Below are 20,054 nucleotides of genomic sequence, written 5' to 3'. Positions count from 1 at the left end.
TCGACAACCTTACAACCCGACATAAGCTCTTGGTGATGGATTTAGGGATCACGATGACGAGGAAGAGGAGGGTCGGGGATGACCAACCTAGGATCGGATGGGGGAGTTTGACCATGGCTAGTGCCTTGGAGATGGGAGATAAATTGAAGGATATGGGGGCCTGGAATAGTAGTGGGGATGCGAACAGTATGTGGGATAAGACGACTAGTTGTATTAGGGTTGTAGCAAGGGAAGTGTTGGGAATCTCGACAGGTAGTCGTAGTCGGCATTGAGGGGACTGGTGGTGGAATGGAGAAGTGCAAGGGAAGGTAGAAGCAAAGAAGATGGCGTATGCGAAGTTGATAGAAAGCAAGGATGAGGTGGAGAAGTGGACGAATAGGGAACTTTATAAGATAGCGAGAAAGGAGGCGAAGTCGGCGGTTTCGACGACAAAAACGATAGCTTTTGAACGCCTTTATGCTGAATTAGAAGAGAAAGGTGGGGATAGGAAATTGTTCATGCTAGCCAGGGCGCGGGAGAGAAGGGAACGCGATGTGGATCAAGTGAAGTGCATTAAAGACGAGCATGGAAAAGTATTAGTAGAGGAGACCCTCATTAAACAGAGATGGCAGTCATATTTCCATAAACTCTTGAATGAAGAAGGGGACAGAGAGATTGTGTTGGGAGATTTGGAACATACAGGGAGGCGTCACGATTTTGGGGGTTGCAGGAGTATTACGGTCGAGGAGGTTAAGGGTGTTGTTCGTAGGATGCGTGGGGGAAGAGCAACCGGACCTGACGAGATTCCTGAGGAATTTTGGAAAAGCACGAGCTCGGTAGGTTTGGAGTGGCTGACTAGGTTATTTAATGTCATCTTTGAGACGGTAACGATGCCCGAAGAATGGAGGTCGAGTGTAATGATCCCTCTATACAAAAACAAGGGGAATATCCAGAGCTGCAACAACTATAGAGGTATCAAGCTTCTAAGTCATACTATGAAAGTGTGGGAAAGAGTGGTGGAAATGAGGGTGAGGAGAGGCGTGTCTATTTCAGAGAACCAGTTCGGATTTATGCCGGGACGCTCAACTACAGAAGCCATCCATCTTATGAGGAGACTGGTGGAGCAGTATAGGGAGAGGAAGAGGGACTTGCATATGGTATTTATCGACCTAGAAAAGGCTTACGATAAAGTTCCACGAGAGATACTATGGAGATGTCTGGAGGCTAAAGGTGTACCTATGGCGTACATTAGGGTGATCAAGGACATGTATGAGGGTGCCAAAACCAGGGTAAGGACAGTAGGAGGGAACTCAGAGTACTTTCCAGTTGTGATGGGGTTGCATCAAGGATTAGCTCTCAGTCCATTTTTATTTGCCTTGGTGATGGATGGATTGACGCGACAAATTCAAGGTGAGGTGCCATGGTGTATGCTTTTCACGGACAACATAGTCCTAATCGATGAGACTCGTAGTGGAGTTAACGCTAAGCTGGAGGATTGGAGACATACCTTGGAGTCTAAAGGATTTAAGCTGAGTAGAACCAAGACAGAGTACTTAGAGTGCAAGTTCAGTGAGACACCTCAGGAGGTTGGCGCGGAAGTTAGGCTTGGTGACCAGGCCATCCAAAAGAAAAGTAGTTTCAAGTACCTTGGGTCTATCATGCAAGGTAGCGGGGAGATTGACGATGATGTCACACACCGTATTGGGACAGGGTGGATGAAATGGAGGCTCGCTTCCGGTGTGCTATGTGACAAGAAGGTGCCACCACAACTTAAGGGCAAGTTCTACAAAGTGGTGGTTAGACCGGCTATGTTATATGGGGCGGAGTGTTGGCCAGTTAAGGTCTCTCGCGTTCAAAAGATGAAAGTTGTCGAGATGAGAATGTTGAGATGGATGTGTGGGCATACCAGGAGCGACAGGATTAGAAACGAGGCTATTCGAGACAAGGTAGGAGTGGCCTCGGTGGAAGACAAGATGCGGGAAATGCGACTGAGATGGTTTGGGCATGTGAAGAGGAGAGACACAGATGCCCCAGTGCAGAGGTGTAAGAGGTTGGCCATGGATGGTTTCAGAAGAGGTAGGGGTAGGCCGAAGAAATATTGGGGAGAGGTGATTAGACAGGATATGACGCAACTACAGCTTACCGAGGATATGACCTTAGATAGGAGGGTGTGGAGGACCCATATTAGGGTGGAAGGCTAGAACATAGTCTCGTTATTCTCCCTTATTAGTAGGTGCATTAGCGCACTATTATTTCTTGTGTTATGATTTCTGTTATTATCTATTACTTCCTGTACTTTTTGTACTTTGATTACTCTATTTTATCTGTGTCGCTATCGTTATTTGCTTTTTCATATCGCTTTAAACTTCTTAGCCTTATCTAACCTCTTTTTATGCTTTTATTGAGCCGAGGGTCTTTCGGAAACAGCCGTCTTGCCTTGGTAGGAGTAAGGTCTGCGTACACTTTACCCTCCCCAGACCCCACGTTGTGGGATTTCACTGGGTTGTTGTTGTTGTTGTAATCACTTCGACTATATGTGCTGTTTAGCTTCTCAAACTGAAATAGGCCATCCTTAAAAGTGATATCTCAAATGTAATTTATTACTCAAACAGAAAGTGATAAATATCAAGAAAACAAGAAGAGGAATAACAAGACATATCCATAAAAATACTTTAAACCAAATATTTGATCAATATTTAAAACATATTCTTGGTTAATGGAGCTTTTAGATGCGGGAGAAGTCTTTGGGGGGAAGGGAGGACAGCGGCTTTGTTACAACATTGAGGAAAACTAGGGTCCAACCAGTTTTTGATTTAAGCTCAAGCAACAAAGAATTTTTTTAAAAATAAAAATAAAGAGAAGAAAGAGAGAACGAGCATACTAGAACACTAATCCCGAACAGCATGTTTTCCCCCTAGTCTATTTCCATGATTATGTATTGCCAGCATGAAAGGAACTCTTCACGTGATATTCAATTCGATGAAATACATGTAAGCACCGTTTATCTTAGCTACAAATTACTCAAAATATTTCCAGAACTGAAGCTTTTGTGAAGACCAAATACACCTATGACATATATGGGAATGTACTCTATACACCTAGAAATATAATAATATCAATTTATATGATTAGAAGCACACCAACATGGTCGTTGAGAAATAGGAAATTTTGAAATTCTGTTTTAGTAAAAATGTAAGTCGTGCAATCAATTACAAGAAATGATTATAAACATCAATTCAGATGATTAATGTCGTCCTCAAGAACTATACAGGAAACTGACCTGTGTTCCTGTTCTGTTCAATAAGCCCCTTTTCGCCATTCTACATCAGCTTTTGAATTCTGGTTGGAATCGCTTTGCATTTCAGGATAATTAGGTAATGGAACACGTCCAGACTCGATGGCATTGATATCTTCAATTAATATATCATAGTGATTGTTGATATCATCAACCGATTTCCCAGGAAGTGCTTCTGCCATCTTCTTCAATGGATCGTTGTTATCCTTAAAGTTGATCGCTAGGGTATTTTCAAAGATTTTATCCTCCTCTTTAGTCCAGAAGGAGCTATTGCATGTCCGATCAGTGCTCATTTTCTTTTAGATCTACAAGGAAAGGCTCAAACATGAAAAGGGTAAGTTCTTGAAGAGGATTCAGAAAACAGATGAGTGTCAATATATGACAAAAAACTACCATAAATATCGGGCATCTAAAACAAGATTTTTCTTAACTCCTGACACTTAGTAATCAGAAACAATCGCAGCAAGACGCATTCTTTTAAAAATCAGTTATGGATACTAAGAGAAGTAATGAGTGACTGGTAAAAGGAGCAAACATGAAGATACATGTGGTATACTACCCACAAAAGTTCCTAGATATACGAAGAATATTATGAAAGCATTTGTGTTCTTTACCTTTTCTGTCGGACGGAAGGTTTTATTATAATAAGAAAGAAGAGTACAAAGAAGAAAATTATTTGTCTCAAGATAAGAAAAAATTGTATCATTGAGTATATGTTTTGTTCTTGTTAGTGATGCAAAAAAAAAAGATCTATGGCCTTGTAACACGTAACGAGAAAGAAATCCTGCCAATCCAACATTTGTTATCAAAAGAAAAGGAAAAAACCCAAATTCCCTTGTAATTCAACCTAACCACTTAAAACAAGGGAATATCCAAAGACAATATATTCTGGACCAGAAATCAAAAGGAAAGCTATACAGATTCTTGTTTTTCCATTTTGAGAAACACTCAAATCTCTACACATTAATTTTCAACAACGGAAAGCATGATAAAGAAGAGTCCCCAGAAAATGTTGACACAATTTTTCCCTCCTGAGATAGAAACAAGATGAATCTCATGATATTCAAGTAGGTGAGTATCACTTTGCATCTCTTCAGAATCTACCCCAAAACCAATATATAAATCAACCATATGTGATTGTCTGCACATTCTCTTGTGTCGTCATTACCTTTATATCATGAATTAGCAAATTATTGATCATTTGAATGGAAGATTCACAGAATCAACAACAACAACATACCGAGTGTAATCCCACAAGTGAGGTCTGGGGAGGGTAGAGTGTATGTAGACCTTACCCCTACCTTGAGAGGTTAAGAGCCTATTTCCGATGCACACTCGGCTCAAGGAAAAACATATAAAGCCGATCGAAAAAGAGAAGATTTACAAAACCAACAACAACATCATACCCAGTCAAATTCCACAAGTGAGGTATGGGGAAGGTAGAGTGTCTATAGACCTTACCCTACCTTGGGAGGTAGAAAGGTCATTTCGGATTGACCCTCAACTCAAGGAAAAGCATATCAAAGCAGATCGAAAAAGGAAAGATTTACAAAACCATGACAAAAAATCATAAAGGGAAAGCCATGAAAGATCTTACTTTTTCCCTTCAAAGAAATAATCATATCTCTAAAAATTAACTTTCATAAACACAAAGCATGTTAAAGAAGAGTACCAAAAAACGTCGGCACAATTGATAGTCAGTCAAAGCAAACTTCTGAGTGAATCAATCTACAGTGATAAGCTGTATCACCTATAAAAACAAGCATTCAACCAAAAAGGAGTCACTCACACACACACATATATATACCCCCTCTATCCCAATTTATATGACTTTCCTTTTTAGTCAGTCCCAAAAAGAATAACACATTTCTATATTTAGTAATAATTTAACTTTAAAATGCTCATTTTATCCTTAATGAAATGATTTATAGTCACATAAACATTTATTACTTATTTTAGACCACAATTTTCAAAAGTCTTTCTTTCTTAAACCCGTGCCAAGTCAAACTACCTCATATAAATGTGGTTGAAGAGAGTAATTGTTACAAAATGTATATAGAAATCATTCTGAGTAATGTACATAGGCATAATTAGCTAGCAGATTTGTAGAAATCTCTTATAATTAGTTGAGGTGCGCAAAAGCTGGCCTGGACACTACGGTCAATCAAAAAAAAGTTAGCTAGCACATCTGTAAGAATCCCTCTTTATTTTCTTTACCTGATGTATTATATTTATATCTTGCTTACCTGTTGGAATAAGATCATCAACTTCCATGCGATGACATGGTATCAGAGCCTATAGGCTCCTTGATCTTGATTTGGCTATTTTCGAAAGGCAACTCGATCTTGTTTTGCTGTCTTACTGAAACAGGCTCGAATTTCGAATCGATCACTTTCAAAGTGGTCAATTTGTGTCACCGCCACTGTCTGAAGTGGCAGATCATCCTTTCGATCACTTTCAAAGTGGTCAATTTCCACCACGCGCCACCTACATCTCTCATCTATCGGTCACGCACCGGCGCGTGGAGGCGCGTGCTCCATCAAAATCTTTCAGAGATTGAATGCCCGGTGTCGTCTTATCAGTTTCGACATACCCCTAGTTTTATTTGGTGTTGAAACAGTGTTTGGGTAACTCTTAGTCACTTCTAGGTTCATATTGTTTTTTGAAAACTACTTCAAGGTTCATATTTTCCATGAAGCTTTTGTGATTTAGATATGGTTTTTTGTTTGTTGCTGCCGCGATTTGTTGAGTTCTACTAAATATTGAATTAATAGTGTTTTTTGGATACTTGTTCTTCATGTCAAATTAATCTGGTATTTGACTATCGGCTACAACTATTTTGTTGGGTGAATTGGCTGCTAATTTCTTGGAATCAAATATTATTGATGACCTTCTGAAGCTTGGTTATTCTTAAGTTTTTCATAGAGGTGAACTGGTAAAGGGAAACACAACTTTTCAAAGCTAATGATGTGAAAGAAGTACTTAATAAAACAAATCAATGAAATTTGGCATGCGGATTGAACTGACATGATCATGATATAAGATGTGTGCATGCTTGGGCTTGAGAGGCATAGGGGCCAGTACAATCTTCAATGGACCAATCATGCGCTCAAGCGCCCAACCTATACCAAGGGCTTGGCTTGAAAACCGGCCTTACCCAACAAGCACCTTTCTTAGTAAGGTTGCTTGTTACCACTGGTTAAAGATTTTATCTACAAAAGAAAGTGCACGGGGGATACTCAAATTGCTCCCACGGACACCAGAGAAGGTGGGGGCGTCTTTTGTTCCAGACGCCATATAGTTCGCCTTAAAGCCTTAAGGAGAAGGGGGCAACAGTTATCTATGTAATTGGTCTTTGTTGGCCGTTGTTCTGGTCGAGTACTCTCTTTTCTTTGTTCAATTCCATCTTGGAATCTTCCAAGATGTTATAGAATTTTCAAGATGCCTCCAAAGAAAATATTTAGACCCTTTATTTTATATAGACATGGATTAGAGTTTCAGGGTAGCCTCCAAGTAATCCTAATGGACCATTGGGCTTGAAATATGTGGGTGGACCATTTTGTAGAGGCCCAACCTAGACCAATGTTGTTGGATTTGACTTAAGTCATGCAATCTCGACTTAAATAATTAATCCGGCTTTATTAACCCAAAATGTTGACTTGGGTCAATATGTCTTGAATTTATAACTTTGTCCAAATTTTGTATAGACTTAATCCCATAAAATTTTGCATATCTTGATATTAAAGAACTGACTTTCAGTATTGGATTGTATTTGACGGTTTTTTTTGTGTTTGTTGGCTTCTCCTATATTGATATTTTGGGTATTTTGAGTTGGAAAATATTGCTCAAACAATTAGGAAGGAGAAAATATGGCTATAAATCAGAAGGGTAAGACAATTTTGGTTTCAGCGGATGAGTTTGAAGAGTCCTCTCAGTATCAGGAATCCCTTAAAGAATTCACTTCAGTTACTACCCTTGTTAATTGAAGAAAAGCATGTGTGGTCTCCTCTTCGAACAGCTGGGTGATTGATTCAGGTACTACAAATCTCATGACACGTAATCCTAATATATTTTCTATCTTTCGATCACACAAAGAACTCTCTCATATAAAGGTAGTTGATGGCTCAACACGTAACATTGTAGGATTTGGAACCGTCAAAACAACCTCTTCTATTACCCTGTCATCTGTATTAAATGCCAGACTCTACTCAGAACTTGAATTCTGGACACCCTCTTTTGATTTTGTAGGATGTCCAATAGTCTCTACAGAAGAAAATGAACGGTTACAAAGATCATTTACAGAAGAGGAAGTGCTACTGATCATCAACCAATGTGATGGGGAAAAGCACCTGACCCTGATGACTTTACTATGTATTTCTTTAAGAAATGTTGGGATATTTTGAAAGAGGAATTGATGTTGAGTATACAAAATTTCCATCAGAGGAGTGTGTTTGAGAAATCATTTAATGCTACGTTCATCGCTTTAATCCCAAAGAAACCTGATGCATTTGAGCTAAAAGACTTCAGACCCATCAGTCTGATAGGAGTAACTATAAAATCATCTCCAAGTTGCTGACTGAGAGAATGAAGACAGTGATAGGGAAATTGGTTGATGAACACCTGCGAGGTAGGCAAATAATGGACGCAGCATTGTTGGCTAATGAACTGGTAGACTCCAGGGTAAAGCAGAAGAAACCAGGGATTCTATGCAAGCTAGACATTGAGAAAGCCTATGACCATGTTAATTGGAATTTCCTTTTAAAAATTCTAAAGGACATCGGATTTGGTAGCAAGTGGATTGGCTGGATCGATAACTGCATTTCAAGTGTGAAGTTTTCCCTTCTCGTAAATGATAACACTGAAGGATTCTTCCAGTCTCAGAGAGGTCTTAGACAGGGAGATCCTATGTCCCCACTCCCCATTCCTATTCTTAATAGCCATGGAGGTTGAATCACATGTTCAGGAAGGCAAAGACTAATGGTGGGAGAGGATTTAGTGCACTTGCTGGGAGAAGGGAGGAGCTGGAGATCACACACTTATTCTATGTTGATGATGCTCTTATATTCTGCGAGGCAAAGGAGGCACAAATTTAGACACATAAGGGTTATACTCACTATTTAGTAGGGCATTTCAGGCCTCCATGTCAATTGGCTGAAGAGTCATCTCTTCCCTATCAACCAAGTTGACAATTTTCTTGGGCTAGCTGAGATATTGGGCTGCCAGGTAGATGCACTACCAACAAAATATCTGAACTACCTTTGGATGCTAAGAACTGTTAGAATAGGAAAAGTAACAAGAATAGTATACAATCCTACTTAGAATAGAAATAATATATAGAATCCTACTTGAAAAAGTATTATCATGTAGTGTCCTAGTTGGGAAAGGAGTCTAATGTAGTGTCTATAAATAGGGTCTCGATGTAATAATGTAGAGACAACAGTTCAATAATATTTTTCTCCTATATTTTTTCTCAAATGGTATCGGAGCCTCTACAATCTTGCTAGAGAATCAAAGAGCTTCCGCTGCCGACGGATGGTTATTACCCATATATGTTGCCCGTCTGGCCAATGGTTATGTTAACAAAATTAGGGTCAATGATATATGCATGAATCCCATATTCAGGGGAAGAAAACTCAGTCCGACAGGTCACTGTGCGTCAATTTCCGGTGACTTTCTAGGGCTGTTTTGTGTCAACCTCATATCCGTCAGTGTTTGTGTAGCACCGTGCCATCTTTCCGGTGACGACTTTCACATATCTGATTTGCGTAGTACCGTGCATATCTTCGGACTACTTCTCATATTTAATGTGTAGTACAGTGAATTTTTCTGAACTACTTCCTCATATCTGAGTTGCATAGCACCGTATGTCTTTTTCCGAACTATTTTCTCATATGCCTTACACTGTTCTTTTTCCAAATAAGTCATTATTTTCGGTGAAACCAAAGGTATTAGAAAGTATGTGTGATGTTCGAGAGGTACTATCATATGTTACTAAGTTGGACCCTAAGGCATTGAAATGTGTTTTCTTGGTTTATTTTCGTCTTTAGAAGGGGATCAATGTTATTCTACTGAACTTGGCAAATATTTGGTGTCAAATGAGGTGATATTTTCAGAAACTACACCATTCTTCTATACCCCTCCCAGTTCTACAAGTCAGGCGGTGGAAGATGACTGGTTCGTTTAGAGGTTACTCGTGTTATGCAATCAGATGATGTTATTCTTCCATCTCCTAGTTACTCTATTGAGCACCACCCAACTATTGTGCATTTAATACATGTTCCAGAAAAACTGCCAATTGTTCAAGTTTATTCCAGGAGACGAGAGGCCGGCGATACATGTGTTGCACCAGTTCATTTGTCATCAAATCCTCCTCCACGTGATCCTTCAGAAAATTTTGACCTCCCTATTGCGCTTCGGAAAGGTACACGGACTTGCAAATCCACATATTCCATTGCTAACTATGTTTCCTATGATCACTTATCTTCTACATCTAGATCCTTGATTGCTTCTCTAGACTCTGTTTATGAACACACAAAACTGTGAAGGAGGTTTTGCATAATCCTGGATGGTCAAATGCGATGCTTGAGGAAACACATGCATTAGAGGAAAATCACACATGAAATTTGGTGGATTTACCCAACGGGAATAAACCTTTAGGATGTAAGTGTGTGTTCACAGTTAAAGTTAATCCAGATAGTTCCATGGCAAGACTTAAGGCCAGGCTTGTGGCTAAAGAAGATGCTTAAACTTATGGGGTGGACTATTTAGACACCTTTTCTCCAGTTTCCAAACTCATTTCTGTCCGATTGTTCATTTCTCTAGCTGCTTTCGAGAATTGGCCTTTACATCAATCAGACATCAAAAATGCATTCCTTTATGATGATCTTCAAGAGGAAGTGTATATGGAGCAACTACCCGATTTTATTGCTCATGGGGAGTATAGGAAAGTCTTTCATTTGAAGAAGTCCTTGTATGGCTTCAAGCAGAGTCCCCGAGATTAGTTTGGCAACTTCATAAGGTAGTTCAAGAGTTTGGGATGAAAATGAGCAAACGTGATCGCTCTGTCTTCTACCGACTATCTGCAGCTAGCACTATCCTTCTTGTTGTATATGTTGATGACATTGTCATCACAGGAGGTGATTGTGAGGGGATCTCTTCCCTTAATTCTTTCTTGCCTACTAGGTTTCATACGAAGGACTTAGGCCAGTTGAAATATTTTTTGGAAGTAGAAGTAAATAGAAGCAAGGGAATTTTTCTATCTCAGAGAAAGTATATTCTTGACCTACTTGCAGAAACTAGAAAATTGGCAGCCAAACCTTGCAGTACTCTAGTGGTTCACAATGTGCATCTTATGAAAAATGTTTGTGACCCTTTTGAAGGTTTGATAATCCAGAGAGATTTAGAAATTACGAATGTTAGGATCTAGCGACATCAATGTACCATATGACTTTATCAGTTTCTCACTAACTTACGCATATTATCTTCAGATAATAAACAACCATTCTATACCCTGCATGTTCACAAATGAACCACCCAGCACCGAGGTGAGTTTTAATACCACGGGGGTGATAGTTTAGGTAGGTAAAGGGAAAAATGATAGTTGAGGTATGAAACTCGCAAAAAAGTGATAGTTTGGATGTGTTTATGACCATTAACTCTTAGTAAAATTATTTTCCTTATCCAAAAGGAGAAAACTCCAAGAGGAGATGCCCTTACGCCCTTGGTCCCTTCTGAAAACTGAAGAGCAATAATTAACTTTAAATTGACACAAGCAGCTTGTAAGCAACCATGTGGAGCCTTATAAGCCAAGTAAAGATAATATGGTCTCGGAACTTAATTGGTTGACAAAAATCTATATGCATATTTAGTCAACAAAACCTCTTACTAATCACTAGAACTAGACCTACTATATAGAAAGCTTTTGCTTGCCAATGTCCAATAATTTAAGCCGACAGCCTAATAAGGAAATTTTCAGTGATTTATCTTATCGATATGGTTTGTTGTAGCTTCAGAACAATTTTCACAAATAAAAAACTCCACTTATGCCAATTCCATTGAGATTCACATACTATAATCAGCTGAACCAACCTTAGCAGACATACTAATAGTTATCTGGACCAACCTTAGCAAGCGTTATTAATGCCATTTGGCTCCAATATAGTAACACTCATGAACTTGCAAACACTGTATCAAAGAATATCCTCAATACAATAGTTTAAAAGTCGACCAGCACAAGTATAAGTTATTCAAAGGAAAGAACTGGTCACCTAATTTAAATGTGCTTCAGTCAATCAGATAGCTTGATAGAAGTTGTCATCTTGGATAGGACCATTCATTTGCCATCTGGGACTCCTCGTTTCCCACCAAAAAGGTAAAATGGATGTTCTTGACTGATCTGTATTAATAAAGAAATATACATACATTTCACTAACTGAATATCGAGTATCTTTACAAAGTAAAAAAGCATAATTCAGAAGAAAAAACTAAACTAAAAAAAAGCTAAAACACAACTTCATTACCTCGAATTTCAAAGGCAGCTGGTCATTGATATCGTATTAACTCTAGCAAAATCCTGTCCAAAAATGTGATGAATACAAAGGTACATAGTGGGAGAACAACAACAACATAGTGGGAGAACTAATAGCTTTCTATTCTTCTAGCCCATAGATCCACTCTTCTATTAGTTCAAGTTTAGGCTTATAGCCAGCATCCTTCATATTGATGGTTAAATATCCCAACATATCATATATCATGCAGCACTGAGGATGCTTCTTATCTTTAGATACAAAACAGTGTGGATATCCAGAAGTATCTATCCAACTACACCCAACCTCCTTTGACAATCCCATTTTGCGCATTCCTCTTCTGACATTATCTACAGACTGCCAGTTTCTTTCCTCTGCATATATATTTGAAAGCAGAACATGATAACCAGAAATTCCATCACTCCCCTCTAATTCAAGCAGCTTGCTGGAAACAATTTTCCCCAATTCAAAATTTCTATGCACTCTACAGGCTGCAAGGAGTGATCCCCATATTCCCAAGACATTACCCTCAGCACCCAACTGTTTAGCAAAATTATGAGCTTCATCCAACCGTCCAACTCTTCCTAACATGTCAACCACACAAGCATAGTGCTCTGCTGACGGCTGAATCCCGTATTCTTCGCCCATCAGCTCAAATATTTGAAGGCCTTCATCAACCAATCCAGTGTAGCTGCAAGCAGACAGAACTGCTACGAAGGTAACACCATCTGGTTCTAAACCATTCTGCCGCAAAGAGTAGAACAGTGTTAGAGCTTTCTTACCCATCCCATGCTGGCCATATCCCAAAATCATATTTGTATATGTCACAGAGTTCTTCTCAGGAGATTTTAGAAAAACACTTTCAGCATAATCAATGATTCCTGATTTTGAATACATGTCTACCAAAGCGGAAACAACATAAACATTGTTCTCAAACAAATTGCGAATTGCAAAACAATGTAGCTGCTTGCCTATTGCTATACTTCCTGACTGGCTGCATGATGGGAGAATTGATGCTAAGGTCACAGTATTTGGCTTCACATTCTGCTCAAGCATCTCCTTGAAGACAACAAAGGATTGTTCAATGAATCCATTTTGAGTGTTTCCAGCAATCATAGCATTCCACGTGGCTTGATCTTTATCATTTGTGAAGTTCGACTGGAATATTGCTTGTGCTTCTCTAATCATATTAGATTTGGCATACATGTCTATCAGGTAACTCTCCATCCCTTCAAATTGAATATTGTGCCTCAGAAGATAAGCATGGGTCTGTTTACCAATTTCCCTGTCCCTAAGATTTGATGCAGCAGAAAGCAGGACGGTAATTGTTATATCATCAATTGCAACCCCAAGCTTTTGCATCTCATATACAAGCATCAAAGCCTCATTATCCAGTCCGTTCTGTACCAAAGCAGATACCATGGTGTTCCATGACACTATATCTCTTTCCTTCATTCCATTAAAAACTTTAAATGAATCGCCAACATGGTTACACCTAGAATATGTGGCTATCATAGCATTAAGCGAAACAACCTGTGAATCCCTGCATTTCTTTATCAGGCATGCATGTAGCTGTTGGGCAAACTCCAAATGCTGCAACTGTGAAGTTGCCATAAGAGCAGATACAAATGTCACATCATCAGTAGTAACAGCATCCTCAGCTTCAAGAAAGAGATCAACTGCTTTAAAAGGAAAATTGTTCTGTATATACCCGCTAATCATAGAGTTCCAGATCTCTGTATTTCTTTCACAAGTATTCTCAAATATTCTGGTCGCCAAATCAATGCAACCAAGCTCAGCATACATAACAATCGCAGCACTAACAACAAACAAGTCATTTACATACTCATTACCTAATTTTACAAGCAACCCATAAAGAACATCAGCAACTCTAACATCCCCTATTTCTGATACAGCAGGAAAAATATTAATAAAACTAACAACAGTTGGCTTAATGCCTAATCTCATCATCATAACAAAACACCTCACTGCTTCCGAAAACCTCTTCCTTTTCACGTACCACGAAAAAATAGTATTCCATGCAACAACATTCCTTTTACGCATAGTTCTAAACACCCTTTCAACTAAATCACAATCAGAGCCATTATCCAAGGTGAGACAAGTAGCGGAGTACATATTCAACAAAGAATTACTAACAATCCTACTAGGATGAATCCCAGAACGCAGAATGTGGCAGTGCACAGCTTTACCTACAAGAATCCGTTTGGTCTCCGCGCAAGCCTTGAGAACAGAGGAGTAAGTGTACTGATCAGAAACGGATAAACCCACATGTTTCAATCGAGAATAGAATGAAATGGCTTCATGGGGCATGTTATTACAGATAAACCCAATAATAATTGTGTTCCAAAGGACGGTTGTTGGTTGAGGAATTGTATCGAACAGTTGGCGGGCGAGATGGGGTTGACCTTGTCTGCATAATTCGCTTAAACGAAAGCGAATTGTTCTGGGTTTTGAGTGTGTGAGAATGCATTGTTGGTCGGTGAGGGGTAAAGAAGAGTAATTTGGGAGATGGGTTAAGCTCAAAGATGGAGATTGTGAGAAAGTTGAAGGAAGAGGAAGAGCTGAGGAGGACATTGCCAAACGCATTTCGACCTCAAAACTATCACTTCATCCAACAAAAATCCCAATGAAATTTTCAACTGCTGCTTCTTATTTTCAGTTAACTAATTTCTTAAAGATTTTTGAAAAACAATTGTTTGGTTGAAGTCTAAAAAAAAGGGACTTCAGACACACACACACACATATATATATATATATATATATAGTCAAATCTATTAAAATGACTGAAATGAGTTAGTTAGAATGTTTGTTAGTGGAGTTGATCAGCTGTGATGAGCTGCCATCACGTGGTCCTAATTGAGTCGGTTAGAAGCTAACTAACTAGCAGGTTTATATATACTTAGCTTGTATGCAACATAATTCAGATTTTGATATATCAAAAATAATCTCCCTCCTCATTCTTCTTCTTAATCGTATGTATGCAAAGCATCTGAGAATCTCAATTTCCACAATATGAATGCTCAATTGAGCATAATTTCACATGGTATCAGAGCGTCGATCGTCGTTTTTTGTTGTAGCTTGCTGTGAATTTTGATATCTATTTCAAAAAGTACCATGGCAGTTAAGGAAGAAACTGGATCTACAGAAGCACCTGTTGTTGTGGTTGATCATCACCATCCGTTGTTTCTTCAGACTTCGGATACACCAGGAGCAATTATAATTCCAATTAAACTTACAAGACCAGAGAATTACACACTATGGAGTCGATCAATGAAGCTTGCTCTTCAGGGAAAAGGCAAACTTGGATTCATCGATGGAACATGTGGAAAACATCATTATAAAGGAGAATTGGCTGAATTGTGGGAGAAGTGCAATTGTACTCTCGTGGATTGAATGTACAGTAGTAGCTGGGCTAATGCCAACGATCCTATATGCATCACATGTTAAGCAAGTTTGGATTGAGTTCAAGGAGCGTTTTGATCAATCAAATTTGACGAGAATTTATCATCTCTGGACTGAAATTGCAACCCTGCGGCAATGTATGGATCATGTAACCACTTATTATTCGAAGTTGAAAGATTCATGGCATTAATTAGAAATCATGGTACTATTACCTCAATGTGACTGTGGAGAATCACGACCTTACCTGGAGCATTTAAGATCTTAAAGATTGTTACAGTTTCTTATGGGATTGAATGAAAGTTATAGACAAATTTGAAGCAGTATTCTAGCTAGGACTCCAATTGTTACAGTGAATGAAGCTTATGCAATAGTATCACAAGAGGAGATCCAAAGGACCTTAGGTGTTGTTGATGATAAGAAAGAGGTAGTAACATTACTAGTAGGAAAATCACAATCTTACAGGCCACCTCCTAAGAAGGAGCAGGATAGTTCCAATAGTCCTCAGAAATTTGAGTTGTTCTGTAAGTATTGTGGGTATAGAAACCATAAAAAGGACAGTTGTTATCGATTGGTTGGTTATCCTCCTGGTTTTCAGAGTAAAGAGAGGGACAATAATAATGATGGAACAAGACATTTTAGGCCTAATGGAGGTGTTCAAGGTGATGGATCCAACTCATTTGGAAACAATCAGACTCATGCTACTGGATATAGACCTCAGGGTAGGACTCAACACAACTCAAGTGGCTATAGGCCTCCCAGATCTGTGGCTAGGGGAGATTCATCTAGGATTAGGCCTCAAGTCAATACCTCTCACACAACAGCAGAATCTTCATCATCCAAGGGTTATTTCTTTAGTGATCAACAATATGATGAAATGCTACACATGCTTGGAAAGAAATGCACACCTGAATATTCATCAAATCTAGCAGGTATCACTGCGTTACTGTCTACTACATTAGAACATGAGTGATAATTAACACAGGTGCTATACACCACATCACTCCATTTAGGGGGCTTCTTACTTCACTGAGAAGCTACGCACCACATCACTCCATTTAGGGGGCTTCTTACTTCACTGAGAAGCTTACAAGATGATGCAAAGTTCAAGTTCCAACAGGTGATAAATCTCCAATCAGTAGTGAAGGAGAGATACTTGTTATGGGAAATTAGGCTATCCACAATGTCCTACATGTTCCTAAATTTAAATTCAATTTACTCTCAACTTCCAAGTTAACTAGAGAATTATTTTGTGATGTTACTTTTCTCCCTGATTTTTGCATCTTTCAGGCACTCTCCAATGGCAAGGTCATAAGGATTGGTAGGAAAAGAGAAGATTTATACATACTCAAGGATTGTGTCACGACCCAACCCCATAGGCCGTGACTGGTGCCCGAGTTGGGCACCCAAACGTACCCTTATCCCAAATTAGCCTTTTAACCGAATAAACATAGGTAGTGATTAGGAAAGATTGCTAAATAGATCACAAAAATAGATGTAGGCACGAGGGCTGATAGGCCATCACGAAACACACTCAATCCAAAACATATATACAAAACCCACAACATAACTCTGTCTACAGACCTCTACAGATGATAGCATAGTCATATGACGGGACAGGGCCCCGTCGTACCCCTGACCAAAATATCCAAATATATAGAGATAAAGTCAGTACCAAAATACAAGCTCCGAACAAGGGAGCACTGTCAACGACGCAGCAAATATCCTAAACAGGTGGATCAGCAAATCGAACTTCAGTACCTGCGGGCATGTAACGCAGCCCCCCGAAGAAAGGGGGTCAGTACGAAAAATGTACCGAATATGTAAAGCATGAACTGTAATAAGTAAAACCATAATCTGAATAGTAGGTGCAGAAAACGAAATAAATGTTCAAAATTTCAAAATGCATATCATAATCACAAATCATATATGCAAAGACATATGCGATATCCGGCCCCATGTCATGGGACTCGGTGAACAAAACGTGGTTGCCCTCCCGTCATTGGCGCCACAGCATATCATAACACCAGAGTAAGGAATATCTCCGTAACAGATCATATCATATCAGATGGCCATATCAAATCATATCAAATCATATCATACCATATCATAAGCATATGTGTACATGGCACAGCATAACTCCGTGGCATAACATACACCACAACCCATGTACATGTCATACCTGCCCCCTCACGTCGGGGCACGATGAAAAATGCAGAGAAGTACGCTTGATAACATATCCTGGCCCAGGCTCAGTGAAAGAATGGTTACAGTATGCACGAGTAGAGTAGTGAGAAACTAAATGCAATTTAAAATATAAAAATATTTATAGAGACTCAATAGCTTAATCCTGATGACAAGTCATATAAAAGAAACTGAGCTATAATCATAGTGTACTTCTTTCTGATGTCACAATGGTCTAGGTCAAAACAGTCTTTCAGGAATCATTTTCCATATTTCGAAATATAATATGGGGATCAATTGAATAATTGAAATAACTATCATTTAAGAATCAAGATAATAGTTATTTCAAGTAACCTCCGATTGCCATTATAAATTATACTAAAGCATGAATTATATCAAAAGATGAATTATACCCAAATAGGATGGCTGGAATCAAACTCATGTATCAAAATATAATGATATAATTTCTAGGAATTTACGAACATTAGCCATCCTAGTGTCTCTAAGAATAGGAGCTTCTTTGGAATTTATACCTTCGTCCGTTTGTTTCATATAAATCATGCCAAAAGAAAGAAGGTTAGCTTTACATACCTTTAGTGTTTATCCACACACAACATGTATATGCTGCCTCATACCTATATTAATACGTTAAGCGTTATGGTTAAGATATGGAAAGGCATAAAACATTTTTATCGTTAATAGATTATTTCGAACAAAAACAAAAAAAACTGGACAGCACCTCCCCTTAACTTCATCACCCTTTTTCGAGTATATAAAAGTAAAACTGGGTTTTAGAGTCTAAATGAAAGTTTTAGCTCTATCAAATAGCTTTCCAAAACATCTTTAATCAACCAAAACGGAGCCTTACACAAGGAGTTATGCTAAATTTACTAACAGCAGTCCCATCCAAAAACGGGTTTGCAAAACACAAAATTCTGGACAGCAACTCCCTTATATTGCTCACTTTTTTCCACTTCCAAATCAGTCATAAAATCCCCAAGCAACATCAATAATCACACCTTCAATTGCCATGTCAAGACAAGCCAAGACGATATTCAAAAATACTCCAAATCTGTCCATTTTAATACCAACACTAATCATGGGATTTTCTTGCTTCCAAGTCCATTTAATACAAGTTAATATCTTCATTATAACCTTATTGGTAAGTTAAGTCAGCCCACATTCATAACACTCAACAACAATTCCAATGCACATACAACTACTACATCTTCCAATTATCTTTAATGATTCATAGTGTTAACATTTTATTGAAACAATCCTAAAATAGCCCAACCAACATATAGTGCAACATATGACCTTCATTACCATTAATCCTCTAATCTCAACAATAACAATAACAACCTATCAAAATAGCCCTTAACTACCAACATAAAGATGCTCAAAAACCTCATGAACACCTACCACAAGCCAAGCAAACCACCTATAATATTTACACCTTATTTCATACTATTTTTCAACAATTTTCGTGACCTATTGCAGCAGCCACACACAACCACAACATCATTCATTCATATGTAAGAAAGTCATGTTAATATCACCACAAGTTCTACAACAACCCATAACAAATTCAACCTCAACCTTAACCATTTAATTCTTTCATTCTCATCACAAAATCCATAACAATAACAATCCAATACTAAGCAAAATTAATTCATTCTTTTCTACACCAAGAAGCCCCAAATGTCTCCTACCATGCCTCAACATCAACATCCATAATTTCATACATTCATCAACTTATAAAAATTTAAATTGCTTCCAAGATGAAGAAAAAGATGAAATCTTACCTTAGGCTAAAAGGACACAATTTGGTGAGGTCTTGATTCATCAAAGATTTTGCAACCCTAAATACTCCAACCTTGCTGTCATCTACATGAGAAATGACCACACTTCACTCTTTAATTTCTTTCTCAATTGATGCCTTATCCGAGAGCCCTTCTCTCTACCCCTCTCACTTCTCTCTCTAATTTGTTTTGGTCAAGAAGATAATAAAATGTATTTTCAGCATTAGACATTAAGGCATAGACTTTATATGCTCTATATGCTGCTTCCCACGTGCCCCTCTATGTTTTTTTCTATCTATCTTATTGATTAACTAGTGTAGGTGGGGACCATACAAGTGATTAGATTAATTAATTTAATGAACCACTAGTTCCTACTTAATCATCTAATTTCAATTAATGAATTTATTCCTAATCTCCAATGATATAAGTTAGTTACACTAATTAAAGTTGATGAACAATTTATGTTCTAATTAAAATTGGAAATTAAGGATTTCCACTTCGTGTCCGAAAATGATCCCGTCTTTAACTTGAGTCAATTCTCTTGCGTATGACTCAATGTATGAAAATACGGAATATAACAATTTTCATTTTTTCTGACATATTTTTGAGCCTACGTATAATGATAAAAGGCGGTGGATTGGTCCCGCCACGTATCCACCACGTGTTAGCTCTCTACTTGTGGCCAACGCCGATGTTCAGTAAAATAGTCATATCTTTTGATTCTGATATCAAATAAATTCCCACAACCTATGGTTGGAAAGATAATCCAATTATCTACAACTGTTATTTTATAAGGTTTCCCAAATTCCTGAGCCATGATGGCGTTATGGTCTTCTCAAGTCAGATTGC

At 38.4% G+C, this 20,054-nt stretch overlaps 2 protein-coding genes across 3 annotated transcripts; one reads left to right on the top strand and one right to left on the bottom strand.

Annotated features, from left to right (window-relative positions):
• Nucleotides 1–3,441: 3,441 nt before the first annotated feature.
• LOC129902157 (pentatricopeptide repeat-containing protein At3g22150, chloroplastic) lies at nt 3,442–14,512 on the bottom strand. 2 transcript variants are annotated; one of them, XM_055977224.1, is made up of 4 exons: nt 11,794–14,512; nt 11,542–11,669; nt 4,947–5,024; nt 3,560–3,579 (listed from the first exon to the last, which is right to left on the bottom strand). In XM_055977224.1, the coding sequence occupies exon 1, from the start codon at nt 14,404–14,406 to the stop codon at nt 11,923–11,925; it is 2,484 nt and encodes an 827-aa protein (XP_055833199.1). In that variant the 5' UTR covers nt 14,407–14,512; the 3' UTR covers nt 3,560–3,579; nt 4,947–5,024; nt 11,542–11,669; nt 11,794–11,922. The 2 variants fall into 2 exon arrangements, with proteins under 2 accessions (XP_055833198.1, XP_055833199.1); XM_055977223.1 differs by lacking the exon at nt 4,947–5,024 and having other exon boundaries at nt 3,442–3,579.
• LOC129903583 (uncharacterized) lies at nt 7,859–8,367 on the top strand. The gene is made up of 2 exons (XM_055979136.1): nt 7,859–8,148; nt 8,238–8,367. Exons 1-2 carry the CDS (start codon nt 7,859–7,861, stop codon nt 8,365–8,367), a joined length of 420 nt encoding a protein of 139 aa, XP_055835111.1.
• Nucleotides 14,513–20,054: the final 5,542 nt, after the last annotated feature.

Source organism: Solanum dulcamara, chromosome 9, assembly GCF_947179165.1.
Source record: "Solanum dulcamara chromosome 9, daSolDulc1.2, whole genome shotgun sequence".
Taxonomy (NCBI): Eukaryota; Viridiplantae; Streptophyta; class Magnoliopsida; order Solanales; family Solanaceae; genus Solanum; species Solanum dulcamara.
Note: the sequence above shows the minus strand (reverse complement) of the source record. Positions and strands in the feature narration are given on the sequence as shown.

Coding starts and splice junctions, on each gene's coding strand:
- LOC129903583 (XM_055979136.1), top strand. CDS start 7,859: ATGAAGACAGTGATAGGGAAATTGGTTGATGAACACCTGCGAGGTAGG. Junction 8,149..8,237: donor AACACTGAAGGATTCTTCCA/GTCTCAGAGAGG, acceptor TCACATGTTCAG/GAAGGCAAAGACTAATGGTG.
- LOC129902157 (XM_055977223.1), bottom strand. CDS start 14,406: ATGCGTTTGGCAATGTCCTCCTCAGCTCTTCCTCTTCCTTCAACTTTC.